The sequence below is a fragment of the Pipistrellus hanaki genome, assembly GCF_964339955.1.
Source record: "Pipistrellus hanaki genome assembly, chromosome: 16".
Taxonomy (NCBI): Eukaryota; Metazoa; Chordata; class Mammalia; order Chiroptera; family Vespertilionidae; genus Pipistrellus; species Pipistrellus hanaki.
The window spans coordinates 2939825-2959111 of NC_140518.1; the positions used below are offsets into that span (position 1 = coordinate 2939825).

General features: G+C 44.2%; 1 protein-coding gene across 3 annotated transcripts in view; it reads right to left on the reverse strand.

Moving 5' to 3' along the window:
• Window positions 1–12834, reverse strand: part of NUP85 (nucleoporin 85) — an 18732-nt gene extending 5898 nt beyond the window's left edge. For all 3 annotated transcript variants that reach the window (XM_084862668.1, XM_084862667.1, XM_084862666.1), the window contains exons 1-11: window positions 12705–12834; window positions 11228–11321; window positions 9588–9747; window positions 8385–8455; window positions 7305–7348; window positions 5110–5179; window positions 4482–4603; window positions 1728–1862; window positions 1502–1624; window positions 1178–1309; window positions 837–943 (exon numbers count right to left, since the gene is read on the reverse strand). In XM_084862668.1, the coding sequence (XP_084718794.1) occupies window positions 837–943; window positions 1178–1309; window positions 1502–1624; window positions 1728–1862; window positions 4482–4603; window positions 5110–5179; window positions 7305–7348; window positions 8385–8455; window positions 9588–9747; window positions 11228–11321; window positions 12705–12737 (1091 nt within the window). In that variant the 5' untranslated portion in view covers window positions 12738–12834. The remainder of the gene's footprint in view (window positions 1–836; window positions 944–1177; window positions 1310–1501; window positions 1625–1727; window positions 1863–4481; window positions 4604–5109; window positions 5180–7304; window positions 7349–8384; window positions 8456–9587; window positions 9748–11227; window positions 11322–12704) is intronic.
• Between the last annotated feature and the right edge of the window lie 6453 nt (window positions 12835–19287).

A 19287-nucleotide genomic window follows, 5' to 3' on the forward strand; every position in this document is an offset into this window, starting at 1 on the left:
CTCGATCCCCAGTAGGAGGCGTGGAGGAGGCAGCCAATCAATTATTTTATTCTCACTCATTAATGTTTCTATTTCCCTCTCTGAAATCAATAAAAACATTTTTAAAAAAGAAAATAAGTCATTCTCCAAACTAGACTTTTAATCAAAATCTAGAATCATCTGGGACCACTGTTAAAAAATGAACACTTCTAGCCCTACCCAGTTTGGCGCAGTGGATAGAGCATCGGCCTGTGCACTGAATGGTCCCAGGTTTGATTCCAGTCAAGGACACATGCCCATGTTGTGGGCTCAATCCCCAGTGGGATCATGCAGGAGGCAGCCAATCAATGACTCTCATCATTGATGTTTCTATCTCTCCCTCTTCCTTCCTCTCTGAAATCAATAAAAATATATATATATATATATATATATTTTAAAAAGAACACCTGCTCTGAACAGACCCAGCCAGGAGCCCCAGGGTGTGGGAGCTGTTAGCTCCTTAGAGAGGGACTATTGAGAATTGTTGTCCTTTAAGGTGGCTGCATATCTAAAAGTTCTGAGTAATAGGCTGGCTTTTTCTGGATTTTAAGTATTAATTTCCTGCCTTGTTGTTTTAAGTGAACATCCCTGAAATGGAAACTGTTATAAACATGGTCCTCAGCCTCAGAAGGCCCCCAGCTTGTCCAGGGAGAAGCCATTATCCATCTACTCGTGGCTGGGAGGTTAAGACACCAGCCAGAAGGAACAGGACATTCTAGAAAAGGAGGGTATTTCAGGTGCACAACATTGTGAATGTACTTAATGCCACTGAACCCACCTAAAGGCGGTTTGAATGCCAGTGGCACAGCAGGTCCTACCTGCACTCCTTGATCACTTGGTGGATGTCAAACTCGAAGGCCGCCATCAGGATGTTGTCCAGGGGCTCTGGGCGGCTCTTAGGTCCCAGAAACAGGTCAAGGCTGGACTGTGGGAAGGTGGTGACCCATTCAATCCCCGAACAGAAGCAGAGACTCAAGGGGGCTGGCAGGGCTACTGCGCAGGGAACCCTGGAGAAGGTGATGGGCCCTTTGGCAGCGCCAAAGGAAAGCCCCTGCAGTTCTCCAGGGAGGTTCAATGCAGAGGCCCCACACTGAAAATGACCCAGCAGGGAGCAGAGCCTCAGGACCCCTCGTCCCCACCCCCTGGAGCTCAGACTCACCTGGGCGTAGAAATGCAGATCAATGGGCTTGACGGTGGGATGGGAGTACAAGAGCCGGGTCACTAGGAAATGGTACCAGTTACTCAGCAGGTCCTTCTGCTCCAGCAAGGCAGCTTCGTCTCCCAACATGATCTGAGGAGAAAGAGTTTCCCCTCAGCTCCAGGGGAGCTCTCTAACTCTCCTGAGCTCAGCCTGAATGCCCACTCCTTCCTCAGAGAATGGAGAGCCCTGGCCAAGGAGGACCAAGTTTCTGCCAGCACTGGGCTGGACACCACAGCCGTAAGCGAAGACATCTTGGACCCCGACCTGGACTGGCTCCCGCACCTTGCAGAGCGACTCCAGGTGAGGACTGGAGACGAACGTGCCGTCCTGGAGGTGCCGCTCACATTCCTCGTGCCAGTGCTGCCACTTGAGCTCCAGCTCCGTCAAGGTCTGCGTGTTACCAGGCTGAGGGAGAGAGGCAGCGAGACACCATCACCACGTGAACCCCTTATGCTTAATGAACGAACCCACCTCCCATGACCCTCAGAGCAGGGCTGCTCCCACGTACGCTGAGAACGGGCATTGTCCTCATCAGGTCCCCCAGGATCTGGCACATGCCTGCCGAGGTGGGGCTGGCGTCCGCTTCCTTGGAGAGCATCTGCCGGGCCTCGTCCAGCCTGCCTTGCAGCACCAACCTGGTCACCTGGGGACACCCAAGAACATGAGCATCATGGGAGGCCCAGAAGCCCTCCCTGGTTCACAATCTGGCATCCTAGCCTTGGGGAAGCGTGATGGTTTCTCCCCTCCAGAGGTACTCTAGCTCATCCAATCTTATGGCTTTCATCTGAACCATGCTTCCCCCACCTGCACCCTCCAGCCTCCAGGTCTAGGAGCTTGGTGTCTGTAGCCAAATTTATCCCTGAGGCCCAGCAGATGGGACCAGGGCCCATGTGCCACAGTGTTTCTATGGCAGCCTTCTGGACCAATGCCTGCCATGGGGGGCAGGCACCGAATTTGACACGGCTGCAGGTGATCCATGCTTTTGAAATTGACTGTGTAACCCATTACAGTTTAAACAATAAATGAAACAAAAAAGATCAGAGGTATCAAATAAGTTATTGGTTCATAAAGGTTTCAGTTCAAATACACACACACACACACACACACACACACACACATATATATATATATACACACACACACACACACACATACACACACACACACACACACACACACACACACACACACACTTGATGTAAGTGCAGTCAATCCTCTTTATTCAGAGTCCCTATCTGTCTGTAAATTCGCCAACTTGCTAAAATTTATCTGGAACCCCAAAATCAACCCTCGAGGTGCCGTCACTGTCACTTGTGAATACGTGCAGAGCAGTGATAACTTTGTGTCACCTCGTGCACACATTTCCAGCTGAGCGAACAAGGTAGCGCTCTACCTGCTTGTATCGGCTCTCACACGAAACAAGTGTCTTTCTCACAACTATTTAGTGCCAAGATTGTTTGCATTTTTTATGCTCTTTGTTAGGCCCCCAAGCATAGAGCTTAAGTGCTACGCAGGGTCCCTAAGTGCAATGGGCGTGATGTGCCTGCTCTATGGAAACCCCAAACGTGTTAGAGAAGCTTCGTCCGGGCACGAAGTGCTGTATAGGGCTGCTGGCTGAGTTCAATGTCAATGAACCAACAACACAGTTTAAATAAGGTGCCTTTAGACAGAAACATATAAGAGGACTATATAGTAACCAGCTGACAGAATGGCTATGACCAGAGATTCTGCACTTCCCCTAGAAGCAGAGGTCCAGTAATCGCCAGTTCAGTGTTCCAGGCACCTTTATAGACCTATCTCGAATAATGCAAATCAACAGTATAGGTATGTATACAAGCACATATATAAAAGTCAACTTTTTATTTTATTAGAAATCATGCTTTAAAAAAATCCAAGGAGCCAGGCCGGGATGGCTCAGGGGATAGAGCGTCAGCCTGCGGATTGAAGGGTCGCACGTTCGATTCCGGCCAGGGGCACGTGCCTGGGATGCAGACTTGATCCCCAGCTTGGGGCCTGTGGGAGGCAGCCGATCAGTGATTCTCTCTCATCATTGATGTTTCTCTCTCTCCCTTCTCCTTCCTCTCTGAAATAAAAATATATATTTAGAAAAAAAATTAAAAAGCCAAGGATATATATGCTGACAAGTCTCCCATTTTCTCCCTAGCCTGGACTTCCTTCTCTGACTTCCAGACTCCCATTTCCTACTGCCCAGTCAATGTCTCCACTTGGCTCTCAAAGGCATCGGAACATGTTTCAAAAAGCAAGCACCCGGTCACCTCCAACTCTCCAACCTGATCTTCCCACATTCTGCTCTTCTTACATACCCACATTTAGTCCATTAGCAATCCCATCAGTTATGTCTTTAAACTGCAATCACTTCTCATCTCACCATCTCCAGTGCTCAGCTCCTACGTTTGGCCAGGTCACCCCATCTTTGCTTGGTTTAGCACCATGGCCTCCACTCTGGTATCTGCTCTGGCCTAGCTGTCCCCAGGAGTAGCCAGAAGAACCTTTGCTAGACTCTCCAACATCCCCCTTACCCAGCTGACCCAGGAATAAGACAGAAGCTCTTTACTGTATCTACCAACTAATTCATACATAATTACGCCCTTTCACTAATTTAATCATAACAGCCCTATAGGTGGTGGTGTTACGAAAACACTGAAGGCTGTGAAGGAACTCATTCATGACCTCACAGCTAGTAAGAGGCAGAGCTGGAATGCTAACCGGGCAGCGTGGCCCCACAGACCACAGTTCCTCTGTTAGTTATTCCCTCTCTGACAGGATGAGCGAATCTCATCCTTTTTGCTTTTAATAGTTTTATTGAGTTATAATTTACACACTATAAATACTCACCTACTTAAGTGTATAATTCGTTTTAGTAAGTTTGCAGAGTTGTCCACCAGCATAATCGTTTTAGAACATTTCTATCCCCTCAACACAACCCCTCAAGTTCATTTACATCCACGCCCGACCCCCAACCCCATTCGTGTCTTCCTCCCCCTTAGGTGCCCGAAGAAACCAAATTTCCCTTCTCACTAGAAAGTCTACAAAGTATTACTTCTTTAACATGATAACTTAGTTCTAAACTTTCCCATGGAGAAGGGGGCAAAGATCTAGGGGTGTTTCCATAATCACAGACAGGAAGAGCCAGGCCACGTGTGCGCAGGCTCAGTGAGCACCCTCAGGCCTGCCTGCCAGCCCTGGGGAAACAGGACCTGAGGTGGGAGAAGGGGCGGCCCAGCCTGCACAGGGTCCTTACCGAGTCCCAGAAGCTCTCGTGTTTGCTTGGGTTCTCACTGCCCAGAACATCTGCCAACATACTGTCCACCTCGCACACGTGCAATCGGACCCAGTCAAGGAGGAGGAGGAGGAGCGGGCCGGCTGCAGGGAGAGACTCTCATCACACATTCACGCGCGGCAAATCCCAGTATCCCATAGTACAGAGGGTGTAAGGCAGAAGAGCTTTGTAGAAAAGGAGTATCCCTTTTAAATGAGTATATACGTGCAGTCCTGAATAAAGGACTGGACTAGCAAATGGGCTTTTATGGAATACTTCCTGTGTCTGACAGCAACAGCTTTCACGGAATCCGAGAAAGGGTTAAAAAGCCCAGCCGGTGTGGCTCAGTGGTTGAGCTTCAACCTATGAACCAGGAGGTCATGGTTTGATTCTTGTTCAGGGCATATGTCTGGGTTGCAGGCTTGATCCTAGTGTGAGGTGTGCAGGAGGCAAGCAATCAATGATTCTCTCTCTGTCCCTCTCCCTTCCTCTTTGAAATCAATCAATCAATCAATCAATAAAAGTATATATAAAGGAAAGGGTTGAACACAAGACCCACACCTCACCATCACCATCACCACTGATGCTGACAGAAAGAGGCCATGCTCACCTGGGGCAACTTCAATAAAGAGAATCTCACAAAGGTTCCAGATGAGCTCCACTGCAGACAGGATGGAGACCTCGGGGAGAAACGGAGACACAGACATTCCCAGGACTTACTCTCAGAACAAAGGAACCAAGCTGGGCTTGAATCACAAGATGGTCAACATTTACTGAGTATTCCCTTGGCAGGGTTTCCCAAAGCCAGTGAGAGAATGCAAACTAACATCTCTCTTAATGGTTGTGGTCTTAATGTACATTAGAAAAAAATAGCTGCCTTGATAGGCTAAGTTGGTTGAGTATCGTCCCAGGAACTGCAAGGTCACCAGTTTGATTCTCAGTCAGGGCCCAGATTGAAGGTTTGGTCCCCGACCCGGGCAGGTAAAGGAGGCAACCAATCGATGTTTCTTTCTTGCATCAATGTTTGTCTCTGTCTCTCTGCTCCCTTCCTCTCTAAAACCAATAAAAATATATTTAATAACTAGCTCATCACACCCATGATCTTGATGAATATTATGATTTAGTAAGAGGCTTTATTTGAGTAATAAAGGAGAGATGATTTTTTAAAAAAATATTCAGTAATATTATAAGAAATATAAAGATACAGCAAAAATTATAAAGTTGATATCTAAGGGAATGAAGTCTAGAAAATAGTCTATGAAAAACCAAACCCAATAGAAAACCCCAAAATAAACTTGCCCTTAGAAATATACATTCTTCCCTTCTCCACCACCCTTCTATGCACACACACAGAATAGCTTATTTGTAAGGGAAGTAAATGCTCTGCTGACATGAGAAACAGTGCATCATTCCCTATAAATGACTGAGTTTGAATAGCATCAAGATTCTGCCATAGACTTTCCCTTAGTAAACATTTTTTGTTTTGTTTTGTTAATTCTTATCCAAGGATATTTTTTCCATTGATTCTTACAGAGAATGAAAGTGAGGGAGAGAGACAGAGAGAGAAACATGGATGTGAGAGAGACACATCAATTGGTTGCCTTTCACATGAGCTCCAATCAGGGCCGGGATCAAGCCTGCAACCAAGGTACATGCCCTTGACTGGAAGTGAACCCAGGACCCTTCAGTCTGCAAGGAGACACACTATCCACTCAGCCAAACCAGCGAGGGCAATAAATTCTTGATTTTAAAAAAAGAAAAGGAAAAAAAAGAGAGCCCTAACTGGTTTGACTCAGGGGATAAGAGCATTGGCCTGCGGACTGAAGGATCCCAGGTTTGATTCTGGTAAAGGGCATGTACCCTGGTTGCCAGAGCATCCCCAGCAGGGGGCATGTATGAGGCAACTGATCGATGTTTCTCTCTCATCAATGTTTCTAACTCTCCAGCCCTCTCCCATCCTCTCTGTTAAAAAAAAAAAAAAAAAAAAAAAAAGATTCTGCCATGGAATATAGCATAAGGAATAAAGTCACTAAAATTTTAATAACTATGTAGGGTACCAGATGAGTACTAGACTTATGTCTAACTACTATACTGTACACCTGAAACTAATATAAAATAATACTGAATGTGAACTGTAATTGAGAAATAAAAATATTTTTTAAAAGATTCTACCAAAGAGCCGAAACTGGTTTGGCTCAGTGGATAGAGCATCGGCCTGCAGACTAAAGGGTCCTGGGTTCGATTCCAGTCAAGGGCATGTGTCTTGGTTGTGGGCACATTCCCGGTAGGGGGTGTGCAGGAGGCAGCTGATGGATGATACTCTCTCATCGATGTTTCTAACTCTCTGTCCCTCTCTCTTCCTCTCTGTAAAAAATCAATAAAATATATTTTTTTAAAAAGATTCTACCAAAGAAAGAGAATTTTTTAAGCCCTCCTGCAGCTCCAACTAAAGGATAAGAACTTGCAGCTCAGTAAACGCTGGTTCATGAGTTGAGTGTAGTTTATGAGACCAAGCAGCGGTTGCAAAAGCTCAGCTCTCTACCTCAGCTGACACAATGTGGTTAAGATTTGTATTTCCCATTAGAACTGAAAACTCATACAAGTATTTATCAAGCACATCCTTTGTTTCCAGATAGTAGGCCGTGAAGGAGCACTAGAAGTTGAAAAGGATCCTTACCACCCCAATGAGTTGCCTGTCTGCCTGGAAAGAATAGAGGTCTGCAAAAAAGAGTGACTGCAAAGCCACTCCAGGTGGGTGCCGAGGACACAGGAAGACATAATAGTGCCAACAGCAAAGACCCTTACCTGACTGCTGAACTGGCGACTGCTGGCTGGATCTTTAGCAGCAACTAACAAAACATAAGACATTTTAAGTGAGCAACGGAACTTTCAGTCTCACTGTTATAACTTCACATACCAGGCTCTGTAGTTTGTGTCTTTGTGTCTTCTATGACTACCACTTTCATTATACATTTTTTTTTTAATGCATCATATCTTTTTGTTGTACATCAATGATTCTCAAACCAACCAAGACCCTGAAGTTAGAAGTGTCACATTTAATTGCAACACAGCAAACACTGAGGCCACCATGATATATAAGACTATCTGGCATCCAGAAGTCACGTGGCTCTCGTGGTTATAGTAACTTTAAATCACCAAGATCAAAGAACTGGGGATGAAATTTTCAAAAATCCTTAATTTAGCCCAGCTGGTGTAGCTCAGTAGTTGAGCATCAACCTATGTGTCAGAAGGTCACTGTTTGATTTCTGGTCAGTGCACATGCCCGGGGTTGCGGGTTTCAGTGGAGGGCATACAGGAGGCAGCTGATCAATGATTCTCTCTCATCATTGATGTTTCTCTCTTTCTCTCCCTTCCTCTCTGAAATCAATTAAAATTATTAAAAAAAAAAAAAAAAAAAAAAAAAAGATTGCTTAAATCTATTTTTTTTTAAATCCTTAATCTGGCCCTTTAGGCTTCCTTATACATGTCTACTCTATATGTTCTAACTTGAAAGACATACTTAAGATGATTGACAAAGCTCTAGCCGGTTTGGCTCAGTGAATAGAGTGTCAGCCTGCAGACTGAAGGGTTCCAGGTTCGATTCTGGTCAAGGACATGTGCCTTGGTTTCGGGCTCACCCCCAGTAGGGGGTGTGCAGGAAGCAGCTAATTGATGTTTCTGACTATCTCTCTCCCTTCCTCTCTGTAAATATCAATTTTTTTTTTTAACAAATTAAATTAAATTAAAAAAAAGGAAGATGACAAAAAGTTAAGATAGAAAAGTGAGAGTTTTGAACTGGAATGTCAATCAGCTTTTACCTTGTAGTATTCATAGCCAGATAAATACTTTAATACTATCACATATACATATACACAAAATCCTTACTTGCAGCCTGGTGCATTTCCTCCATGCATGCTCTTATGACTGATCGGTAGTTTTTACTCACTCGAACTAATCTACAAAAAATGAAATGACATACAAGATGAGTCTGGAACCACTTGTGGTAACAGAAAATAGAATAGGTGACAGGAACTTGCTGAAAGACACAGCCAAGTTGAAGGAGCTCTTAATGGCCAAAGTGGGAACAAGTTGAGCAATGAAAGAAGTAAAAATACAATACAATACATGGAATAAAGTAAGTATCCATGATTCCATACTGATATTGTTGCAGATGAAAGCCAATGATGGGCACTAAAATCAGTGGTTGAAAATTTGAGATTTGCATAGTCTTAAAGTTTCTCCCCCAAATACTTATGAGTTACAAAGGGAAAGACTATAACTTTATAGTAAAAAAACTGCATTAACCAAGTGATCAAGGTCAACCTCACCAGTAATAATAAAACATCTGCATCATAAACGCCACGTACTGAGAACACATTATACATGTGGTATTCTTGCAAAAAAATCACTGATGAAGTTAACATATGAACCACACCTCAAACAATCCTAGTTTATAAATAGTACAATAGTTTTCTAGTCTTTTGCCAAAAAATATCTTAATAGTAATTCTTTAAAAACAAAACAAAATTCATTTATATTAATTTCAAAATCTTCCAATAGTGTGACCTCTTTTGTGACTCTTAGATGCTTATTTGGTCTAAATTTTCTCCTTTGTAAATAAGTAGGAATATAGCCAAAGCCGGTTTGGCTCAGCAGTAGAGCGTCGGTCTGCGGACTGAAAGGTCCCAGGTTCGATTCCGGTCAAGGGCATGTACATTGGTTGTGGGCACATCCCCGGTAGGGGGTGTGCAAGAGGCAGCTGGTCGATGTTTCTCTCTCATGGATGTTTCTAGCTCTCTATCTCTCTCTCCCATCCTCTCTGTAAAAAATCAATAAAATATATTTTAAAAAAAAAATAAGTAGGAATATAAACAAAGAACCTTATCAAGCCAGCAAGTCAATGAACACCACATGCACATTCCCTGTAAGACACTCCCACTGCTGACCACTTACCATGTACAGCACAGAAACTGGACTAGAACTAGGAGACCCTCATTGCTCCAGGAGGGCCATCCATCATACGAAAGGTCAAGAATGCATTTCATTTGGCTTTTCACAATTTAGTTGTAACTGCAGCAGCCTACTTACTGAGCTTTTCTGGATTTCCCAGTCAATTCTTCAATTCTCTGAAGGCCCACAAAGATTCCATGGGATTCATTGAAGAGCTTTCTCAAGATGTGAGAGTAAACATCTACATCTTTCCGGACAAGGTAGATAAAAGGGCAGCCTGGCACCGTCTCCGATTTTCCTGAAATAAGATTTTAAAAAAAACCAAAAATTTAACATCTATCACCATCATAAAAGAATCCACTATAAAATCTTTTACCATTTAATTACAAAAGCTTCAACTTTTTTTTAAATATATATTTTGATTTTTTTACAGAGAGGAAGGAAAAGGGATAGAGTTAGAAACCTCAATGAGAGAGAATCATTGATCAACTGCCTCTTGCACACCCACTACTGGGGATGTGCCTGTAACCAAGGTACATGCCCTTGACCGGAATCGAACCTGGGACCTTTCAGTCCGCAGACCTACGCTCTACCACTGAGCCAAACCGGTTTCGGCTACAAAAGCTTCAACTTTTAGCTACTAATGTCATTTATTAAAATTTATATAAATGACCACTTATCAATTATCCACACAAGCATTTCTAAAAATAAATGCTTATTCTCTGATTTTACACCTCAGCTTACTAGCATATTTGGAAACTATCTTTCACCTCCATCAATCAAACTCTACTGAAAAAAGTAAATTCACTTAATATTAGTCTATGTAAAAAACTCAATAAGATGCCTGGCCAGCGTGGCTCAGTGATTGAGCATTGACCTGTGAACCAGGAGGTTATGGTCTGCTTCCCGGCTGGGGCGCATGCCCAGGTTGTGGGTGAGATCCCTGGTGTGGTACATGCAGGAGGCACCGTCAATGATTCTCTTTCATCATTGATGTTTCTCTCCTCACTCCCTCTCTCTTCCTCTCTGAAATCAATCCTATATAATAAAGGTGTAAGATGCAAATGGTTGTTACACTGTGAAGCATAACAACCGACCGCAGAGGATCACAATCAGCAGGAGAGTGGGGCAGCGAGCTACAAGTGGCAGTGGAGAGCTACAGGAGGGGGCAGGGCAGCAAGCTATGAGGAGAAGAAGGGAGGGGGGAGCTACAGGAGGACCGGGCAGGAGGCAGAGAGCTACTGGAGGGCAGCAGCGAGCAACTGGCATACGAATTTGTGCACAAGGCTACTAGTAAAAATACAAAATAAAAAGAAAGAAAAGTAATTCTCCAAAAAAGAAGAAAAAAGCCTTCGCTAGTGTGGTTCAGTTGGTTGGGTGTCGTCCCTGTTGCTGTTTCAATTCCAGATCAGGGCACATGCCTGGGCTTTGGCTGGATCCCCAGTAGGTGGTGTGTAGGAGGCAGCCAATTGCTGTTCCTATCGCACATCGATGTTTCTCTCTCTTCCTCTCCATTATCTCTCTAAAAGTCAATTTTAAAGAAAAGAAACCCTTCTTTAACACAAGGAAAACTATTGTTACTTTTTTTTCCCTGGACTGATCATCTTCCAGGTCTCATAAATCAATGAAATTCTTAAACAGCTAAAGTCTTAAAAATAAAAATAGTACAAAATAAGCTCAACTGTATCGTGTCTCAACTAGTCAAATCTGAGAGAATAAAGGGGGAAAGAAAATGAAATGTGCCCAGACAGATCATCTGTAAGAAAAATAGTAAGTACCTTTTTTGTGGAAGGAGGTCTCACACACCAGCATCTCCCCTGGGCCCCAGTCAAAACACATTTGCTTCTTCTTGGAGTCCACTCCTGGAATCAACTAGTAAAAAATAAGGCACAGAAACTGTTATTCTTATTCTTATCTTTGTTTCCAACTGACTTGCAAGAACAATCCTAGAAACAGGTGGTCATGAAAGTTAAGTGTGAATCCATGTGCACAGGGGAATGTGGCCGAGATCAGCCCAGTGTATTCCACCCCGAATAAGCTAGAGAGCGTTGTTTGGGCATCTCATCCCAGCCTGCATTTCTCAAAAAGGAAAGCTCACACCCTAAGCAATTATTATAAGTTAGTAACCTGCATTTTAAAAAATAAAACAAATTAAAAAAATAAAAAGGAGCCCTACCCTTTTGGCTCAGTGAACTAAAAGGTCTCAGGTTCGATTCTCGTAAAGGGATCATGCCCGAGTTGTGGGCTCGATCCCCAGACGGGGACTTGCAGGAGGCAGCCAACCCATGATTCTCTCTCATCATGGATGTTTATCTCTCCCTCTTCCTTCCTCTCTGAAATCAATGAAGATATAGTAAAAATAAATAGAAATTGAACTACTACTAAAAGGACAGACCCCCAGTCACACAGCTTCTATGCCATCTCTTTGAAACATGTTACCTGCTACTAAGATCTCACGCCTTGTTTTGTCCAGCTAGCTTTGAAATGAAACCTAGTCTCAATTTTTTGTTTTGTCAAATACTGCTTTGCGGTCTGACGACTTTAGCTGAAAACGGTAACATCTCAACTTTCTAAAAAGCAAAAACACAACCTGCAGTTTCGTGGGGTTTGTAGGTTACCAAGAGCTAGGAGGTGGAGAACGCGCCTGTCATCGGCAGTATTTGCCCCAGTCGGGGCGTCAGAGGCTGCGGGAACTTGCATTTGAAAAATGAGGAGATAAGAGAAGTGCATTCCAGGCTGGGGGAGCGGCAGGGACTCGTATCTGAAACATCACAGATCAGCAACACTTGGCCTATTCTCTAGAGATAAAATTGAGAGCAAACAGAGCAATAAAAAGAAAGATCCCCCGAGAGGATATGTGTAGTAAGCCCTGGACAAGCACAAGCCAAAATCCCGGCGCTGCAATGTGAAGCTTAGTTGGACTGGAATTAGAAAAAAGCAGTTCCTCGGCCAGGTCCGAGCGCGCTCAGTGAGCACTGGAAAAGCGAGGGAAGCGGGAAGACAAACAGGGAGAGGGCCGGCCGGGGCCTGTGGGGCCGGGCATCCTGAGCACACGGAGCAGCGGAAGCCCAGGCACCACTGCGACCCCGACGCGACCCCCGAGCTAACGTGACCTCCGGACAGCGGCCGCTGAGCTGAAGGGAGGGGAAGGGCGCCTCGCGGGCGGCATTGAGGGAGACAAGCCCGCAGTTACTGACGAAGCAGGCTCAACCCTTGGCCCGCGAGGGCAAGCGAGACTCTCTGGGGCGCCCTTACAGTGACTATCGGCTCGCCATCGAGCTCCTCCATAGCGCCGCACTTCAGCCGCCGGGAACTCGCGGGGCCGCCAAAGCTCGCGGCTCGGGCCTCCCGCTCGGAGCCGGCTGCGACGGAGGACCCCGTCCGGCCGCCTCTCGCACTGCCTGCAGGTCCCAGTCCCCAACGCTGCAGGGGCCCCTCCCGTCGGCCACGACCATCCCTCTGTGACACTCTACACGATTCCTTCCATTCTGGCCTCGACAACAATTCAGGCAAAATAGCGCCAGGGGCCGTCTGTCCTCGGAGGAACCCTACCGCCTGGTCAGGCGCCGCTGCGGACAGCCCCACGTCGGTCCGGGAGAAGGTCCCCCGGAGAAGGCGGGAGCGGTGGCGCTGCTTTTGCGCGTGCGCGGGCTGGCAGACTCGTGGGTAGCGGTGGGCCTGCCCCGCGCAAGAGCGAGCCCAGGATGTCTCGCCATTCTGGCTTTTCGCGCCCCTTGTTGGTTTGCACTGTTGGCGTCGGCGCAGCCGCTTCTCCGAGCGGTGTCTAGGGCAAGGGACTGGGGAAACAGTTCTTTGCCTGAGATGACTCTGAAGGGCCTACTTGAATTGGTGGAAATAAGATGACTTGGAGTGATAAAGGAAAATCTTGTGGCCTCCAATAGTTTGTTCTTTTTTTTTTTTTAATATATTTTATTGATTTTTTACAGAGAGTAAGGGAGAACGATAGAGAGCTAGAAACATCGATGAGAGAGAAACATCGACCAGCTGCCTCTTGCACACCCCCTACCGGGGATGTGCCCGCAACCAATGTACATGGCCTTGACAGAAATCGAACCTGGGACCCTTCAGTCCGCAGACCGACGCTCTACCACTGAGCCAAACCGGTTTCGGCTAGTTTGTTCTTTTGAGGTACAAATCGTTAAGTAAAGGAAGGAAAATCCTGTGGCTATCACAATTTCATCCAAATCCCTCTCTTAAGACAGCCATCTATCCTTAGGATAAAATTCAATGTAATTCTGCCATCGATGTCTTACTGCATTTTCTACATGTTTCATAGTTTACTGATCTGAGTGTTTCTGACACCAATGGTGGGGCTATGAAGTATAATAAATTATGTATTCATGTTCCTTTTTAATTTTTTTAAATTTATTTGATATTTTTTTTAGAGAAATAGGAACAATGATTGGTTGTTCCATTTATTTATGCATTCATTAGTTGATTCTTTTTTTTAAATATATTTTATTGATTTTATACAGAGAGGAAGGGAGAGAGAGAGTTAGAAACATCGATGAGAGAGAGTCATCGATCAGCTCCCTCTTGCACACTCCCCACTGGGGATATGCCCACAACCAAGGTACATGCCCTTGACCGGAATCGAACCCAGGACCTTTCAGTCCGCAGGCCGACGCTCTATCCATTGAGCCACACCGGTCCCGGGAGTTAGTTGATTCTTGTATGTGCCCTGACAGAGGTTCAAACCCCCAATCTTGGCTTATTGGGAGGATGCTCTTACCAAGTAAGCACCCAGCCAGGGCTCTGTCCTCTCCCCCTGCTCTCCCATCACCTAAAACAGAACATACCAATGTGCAAGAGTCAAACCAGAAAGCACTTTGCCACTCCAAAGTCAAACTTAGTCATTCTCAGATCAAGCTAGAGGAACTATGCTACAGTTTGTTTTCTGTAAGGGGCTAAGTGGATGTATTTAATGCATCCTAGTAAAACCAATGCCTCCAGAGAAATAAATACATAATCATTTCAAGATACATAATAATTTTGGTGCCCTCACTGGTTTGGCTTAGTGGATAGAGCGTCAGCCTACGGACTGAAGGGTCCCAGGTTCAATTTCGGCCAAGGGCAAGTATCTTGGTTGCAGGCACATCCCCAGTAGGAGGTGTGCAAGAGGCAGTTGATCAATGTTTCTCATCGATGTTTCTAGCTCTCTATCCCTCTCCCTTCCTCTCTGTAAAAAAGCAATAAAATATATTTATACTTTAAATAATTTTGGAAAGCCGAAACCGGTTTGGCTCAGCAGTAGACCATCGGTCTGCGGACTGAAAGGTCCCAGGTTCAATTCCGGTCAAGGGCATGTACCTTGGTTGCTGGCACATCCCCGGTGGGGGGTGTGCAGGAGGCAGCTGGTCGATGTTTCTCTCTCATCAACGTTTCTAGCTCTCTATCTCTCTCTCTTCCTCTCTGTAGAAAATCAATAAAATATATATTTTTTTAAAAATTTGTAAAAATAATTTTGGAAAAAAATAATTTTGGTAAACAAGGTAGAAATGGATTGTCAAGAGCCACAGAACTATTTATGTATTTTTACCCAATAAGTCCTCTTGAAAGTTTATTTTACAGAATTAAAAAAAAAAGATATGTGAATTTTGGTAAGTGATTTATATTACTTACAAATATATATAAAAGCAAAAAATACATATTACATACATATGTAACAACAAAAATTTCTCAACTCTCACACTATTGGCATTTTGGGCCTGATAATTCTGTTGTGAGAGCTGTCCTAGCATTGCAGGATGTTTAACAGAATCCCTGGCCTCTGCCCACTAAATGCTAGTGATTCTCAACAATTGTGACAACCAAACATATCCCTAGATACTCCCGATGTCCCCTAGGGGGCAAAATCGCCTCTGTTAAGAGCTACTGTCATAGATGTCCCACCACAGAGGAACAGAGGAATGGAGCAGTACAGTGGAATCGTGTTCTTGAACTTAATTCCTTCCAGAAGGTTATTCAAGAAGTGAGTTGTTTGAAAACCGAATCATTTTTCCACATTAGGAAAAATGTAAATTAAATTATTCTGGTCCAGATCCCCAAATGATTCTCTATTGTAACCTTTCATCAAACCACATCCTACTGGCCTTAAAAGAAGAATTTTTCAGATATCACCGCCTCCCGGAAGCTATCACACGGGCTAACTGCTCTGTGCTTATCCAGGCAACAACAGTTTTCTGCCCACTCATTTGCCTGTGATTATGGTTCTGTGAGCACTTTCACACCTTAGCATCATTAACACTGTTGATGGCCTCTTTGTGTTTTAAAATGGCGCTAATCTTCGATTTCTGCCGGCAACAAAAGCATTATCTCCTTCCTTTATTGCCTGAGAGACCCTAAAAGGGATGTTCAGTTGAAAACTGAAGTTTTGGTTAACAACTGAGACATTTTCCTGTGAACAATTTGGTTGAGAACTGAATTGTTTGAGATGGGAGACATTCGGAAAAATGAGGTTTGACTGTAAATATAGTATCAATAAGATATTATTCACCTATTTAGAAGAACAGTGAAGACATAAGAACGTGGAAAAGTTCTTCAAGAAGTTTTAAAATGTTCACCTTTTGCACCCATAATTGTATTTCCAGGAAATAATCATGAGGGACATTATGAATAATCACACACACACACACACACACACACACACACACAAAGGAAATAAACGTCCCACAGCTAGAGAGGCTTATGTAGTCGTTAAAAGGTAACTATAAAAAAAAGAGAAGGTAACTAGCAAAATTTTATAAAGATAAAATTTTGTTTTTAATATATTTTATTGATTTTTCTTACAGAGAGGAAGGGAGAGGGATAGAGAGCTAGAAACCTCGTTGATGAGACAGAAACATCGACCAGCTGCCTCTTGCACACCCCCTACCAGGGATGTGCCCGCAACCAATGTACATGTCCTTGACTGGAATCGAACCTGGGACCTTTCAGTCCGCAGACTGACGCTCTACCGCTGAGCCAAACCAGTTTCGGCTAAAGATAAAATTTTGTTTAAAAGCATCAATTTTGTAAAAAAAATACGTATCAATATTTGTATAGAGAGAATACTGGCAGGAATGAGGAGTGTTATTCTGACAAACAGAAAAAGTTACTCGTTAGCATGTTACCACATCATTTTCCAATTTAAAAGTAAACTGGCTAACCACCTGAAACTAATACAAAGTAATATTGAATATAAACTGCAATTGAAAAAAAAATTAAGCCGAGACTGGTTTGGCTCAATGGATAGAGCGTCGGCTTGGGAACTGAAAGGTCCCGGGTTCGATTCCGGTCAAGGGCATGTACCTTGGTTGCGGGCATATCCCCAGTAGGGGGTGTGCAAGAGGCAGCTGGTTGATGTTTCTCTCTCATCGACGTTTCTAGCTCTCTATCTCTCTCCCTTCCTCTCTGTAAAAAATCAATAAAATATATATTTAAAAAAAGAAAAAAAAAAGAAAAAAAAATTAAGAGTAAACCAAAAATTATGTATTTCTACAATTAGGTAAAGAAATGTATATGTGTAACAGAAAAAGAAAAGAAATGTATGTGTGGATAAAAATTAGAAATTAAAATCGAGAAATAAGTGTTGTGTTGTGGGAATATGAGTGAATTAAAATTTTTTAGGCACAACAGCAAAATACAAACTGTGTTTAATTTGTTTTCATTCGTTTTATGAAATAAACAGACTCTAGTCACTGGGCCATACCTGAACCCAGCAAAGGACAGAGCAATAGGATTGGGGAATTAATGGGGTTAGAAGAACTGGAAATTGTTGTTCAAATGTAGAAGCTGCCGAAGCTGGTTTGGCTCAGTGGATAGAGCATTGGCCTGCAGACTGAAGGATCCTGGGTTCGATTCCGGTCAAGGGCATGTACCTTGGTTGCAGGCACATCCCCAGTGGGAGCTGTGCAGGAGGCAGCTGATGGATGTTTCTAACTCTCTATTCCTTTCCCTTCCTCTCTGTGAAAAATCAATAAAATATATTGGGGGGAAAAAGTAGAAGCTGCATAACAGACGCTCAGGAGCCCTGATGTAGGCTTTTTGGGGGATTCTCATGACAAGTGCTATGTTACTATTGCATCAGTATGTCAATGAACTCTTATTGACCACTGGCTCTCAGGACTTTGTTATTTGCTGAGACTATGAAGATGAAAAGCGAAAATACCTGTCCTCTAAAAGCTTACAGGACCTCCCCTGGCTGGTTTGGCTCAGTGGATAGTGTTGGCCTGTGGACTGAAGGGTTCAATTCCGGTCAGGGGCATGTACCTTGGTTGCCGATACATCCACCGGTGGGAGGTGTGCAGGAGGCAGCTGGTCGATGTTTCTAACTTTATATCCCTCTCCTTTTATCTCTGTAAAAAATCAATAAAATGTATTAAAAAAAAAAAAAAAAAGCTTACAGGACCATTCCCCAAGTATGCTTTGTACAGCATGTATGTTAATATCCAGTTAATGTATGGTTTATTTTTTTATATATATATTTTATTGATTTTGTACAGAGAGGAAGGGAGAGAGTTAGAGAGTTAGAAACATCGATGAGAGAGAGTCATCGATCAGCTGCCTCTTGCACACCCCCTACTGGGGATATGCCCGCAACCAAGGTACATGCCCTTGACCGGAATCGAACCCCGGGGCCCTTCAATCCCCAAGCCGACGCTCTATCCATTGAGCCACACCGGTCTTGACTAATGTATGGTTTAAGTGGAACGGCACTTCCCTATCTTTTACGCGCTAGCTGACACAGAGTGCCATATACCAGGTTCTTGACTATGACTGCTGGCACAGTCTTGGGTCCCACCTTTGCCATGGCCCAAGGAGAGAAAGCCAGAAGGCTTTCCCATCACCATTCTGCCCCCAGAGTTCCTGAGGTGTATTTATTCTTCCCTCCCCTCCCCGCCCCGCGGTCAGTGTTCTTGCCATATTCACAGAGAGTCAAGAACTCAGGTAACCTCAGATCCTGAAGGAAATTTGATGGCATAAACTACTCAGTTTAGTCACCTGTGTTATCATCCAGTTACGTGTTTCTCAAGGGTTTTGGCAAGGATTTAAAGCTCTATATAGACTCCGTGATTCTCATCTTCCTGCACTTTCTAGGAATGATGCTTTTTGATTTGGCATCTGAGCCTGAGGAGAACATTCTGGATTCTTCACCCTATTCTTCTATTTTTTTTTAAAAATATATTTTATTGATTTTTTACAGAGAGGAAAGGAGAGGGATAGTCAGAAACATCGATCAGCTGCCTCCTGCACACCCCCCACTGGGGATGTGCCCGCAACCCAGGTACATGCCCTTGACCGGAATCGAACCTGGGTCCCTTCAGTCAGCATGCCGACGCTCTATCCACTGAGTCAAACTGGTTTCAGCTATTCTTCTATCGATACTTCTAACATCAGTTATTGACACGTAATTAGAAGTCTAGAAAAATTGGGCCACCCTGGCTGGTTTGGCTCAGTGGATAGAGCATCGGCCTGGGGACTGAGGGGTCCTGGGTTGGATTCCAGTCAAGGGCACATGTCCGGGTTGTGGGCTTGATCCCCAGTAAGGGGCGTGCAGAACGCAGCCAACCAAATGATTCTCTCTCATCATTGATGTTTCTATCTCTCCCTTCCTCTCTGAAATCAATAAAAAGTATATATATTTTAAAAGAATAGAAAAATTGGGCCTTTTTGCCCAAGTTCTTAGTTAAGCCCTCACGGTGAAAACTGCTCACTGCTCACTCCCTCCTCACTCTCTCCTTTGCCGGCCCATCAGGATCCAGGAACTGATACCAAGCACTGGAATAAACCTGTGAACAGCACAGACAGGTCCCAGCTTTCTCTGGAACTTCAGTTC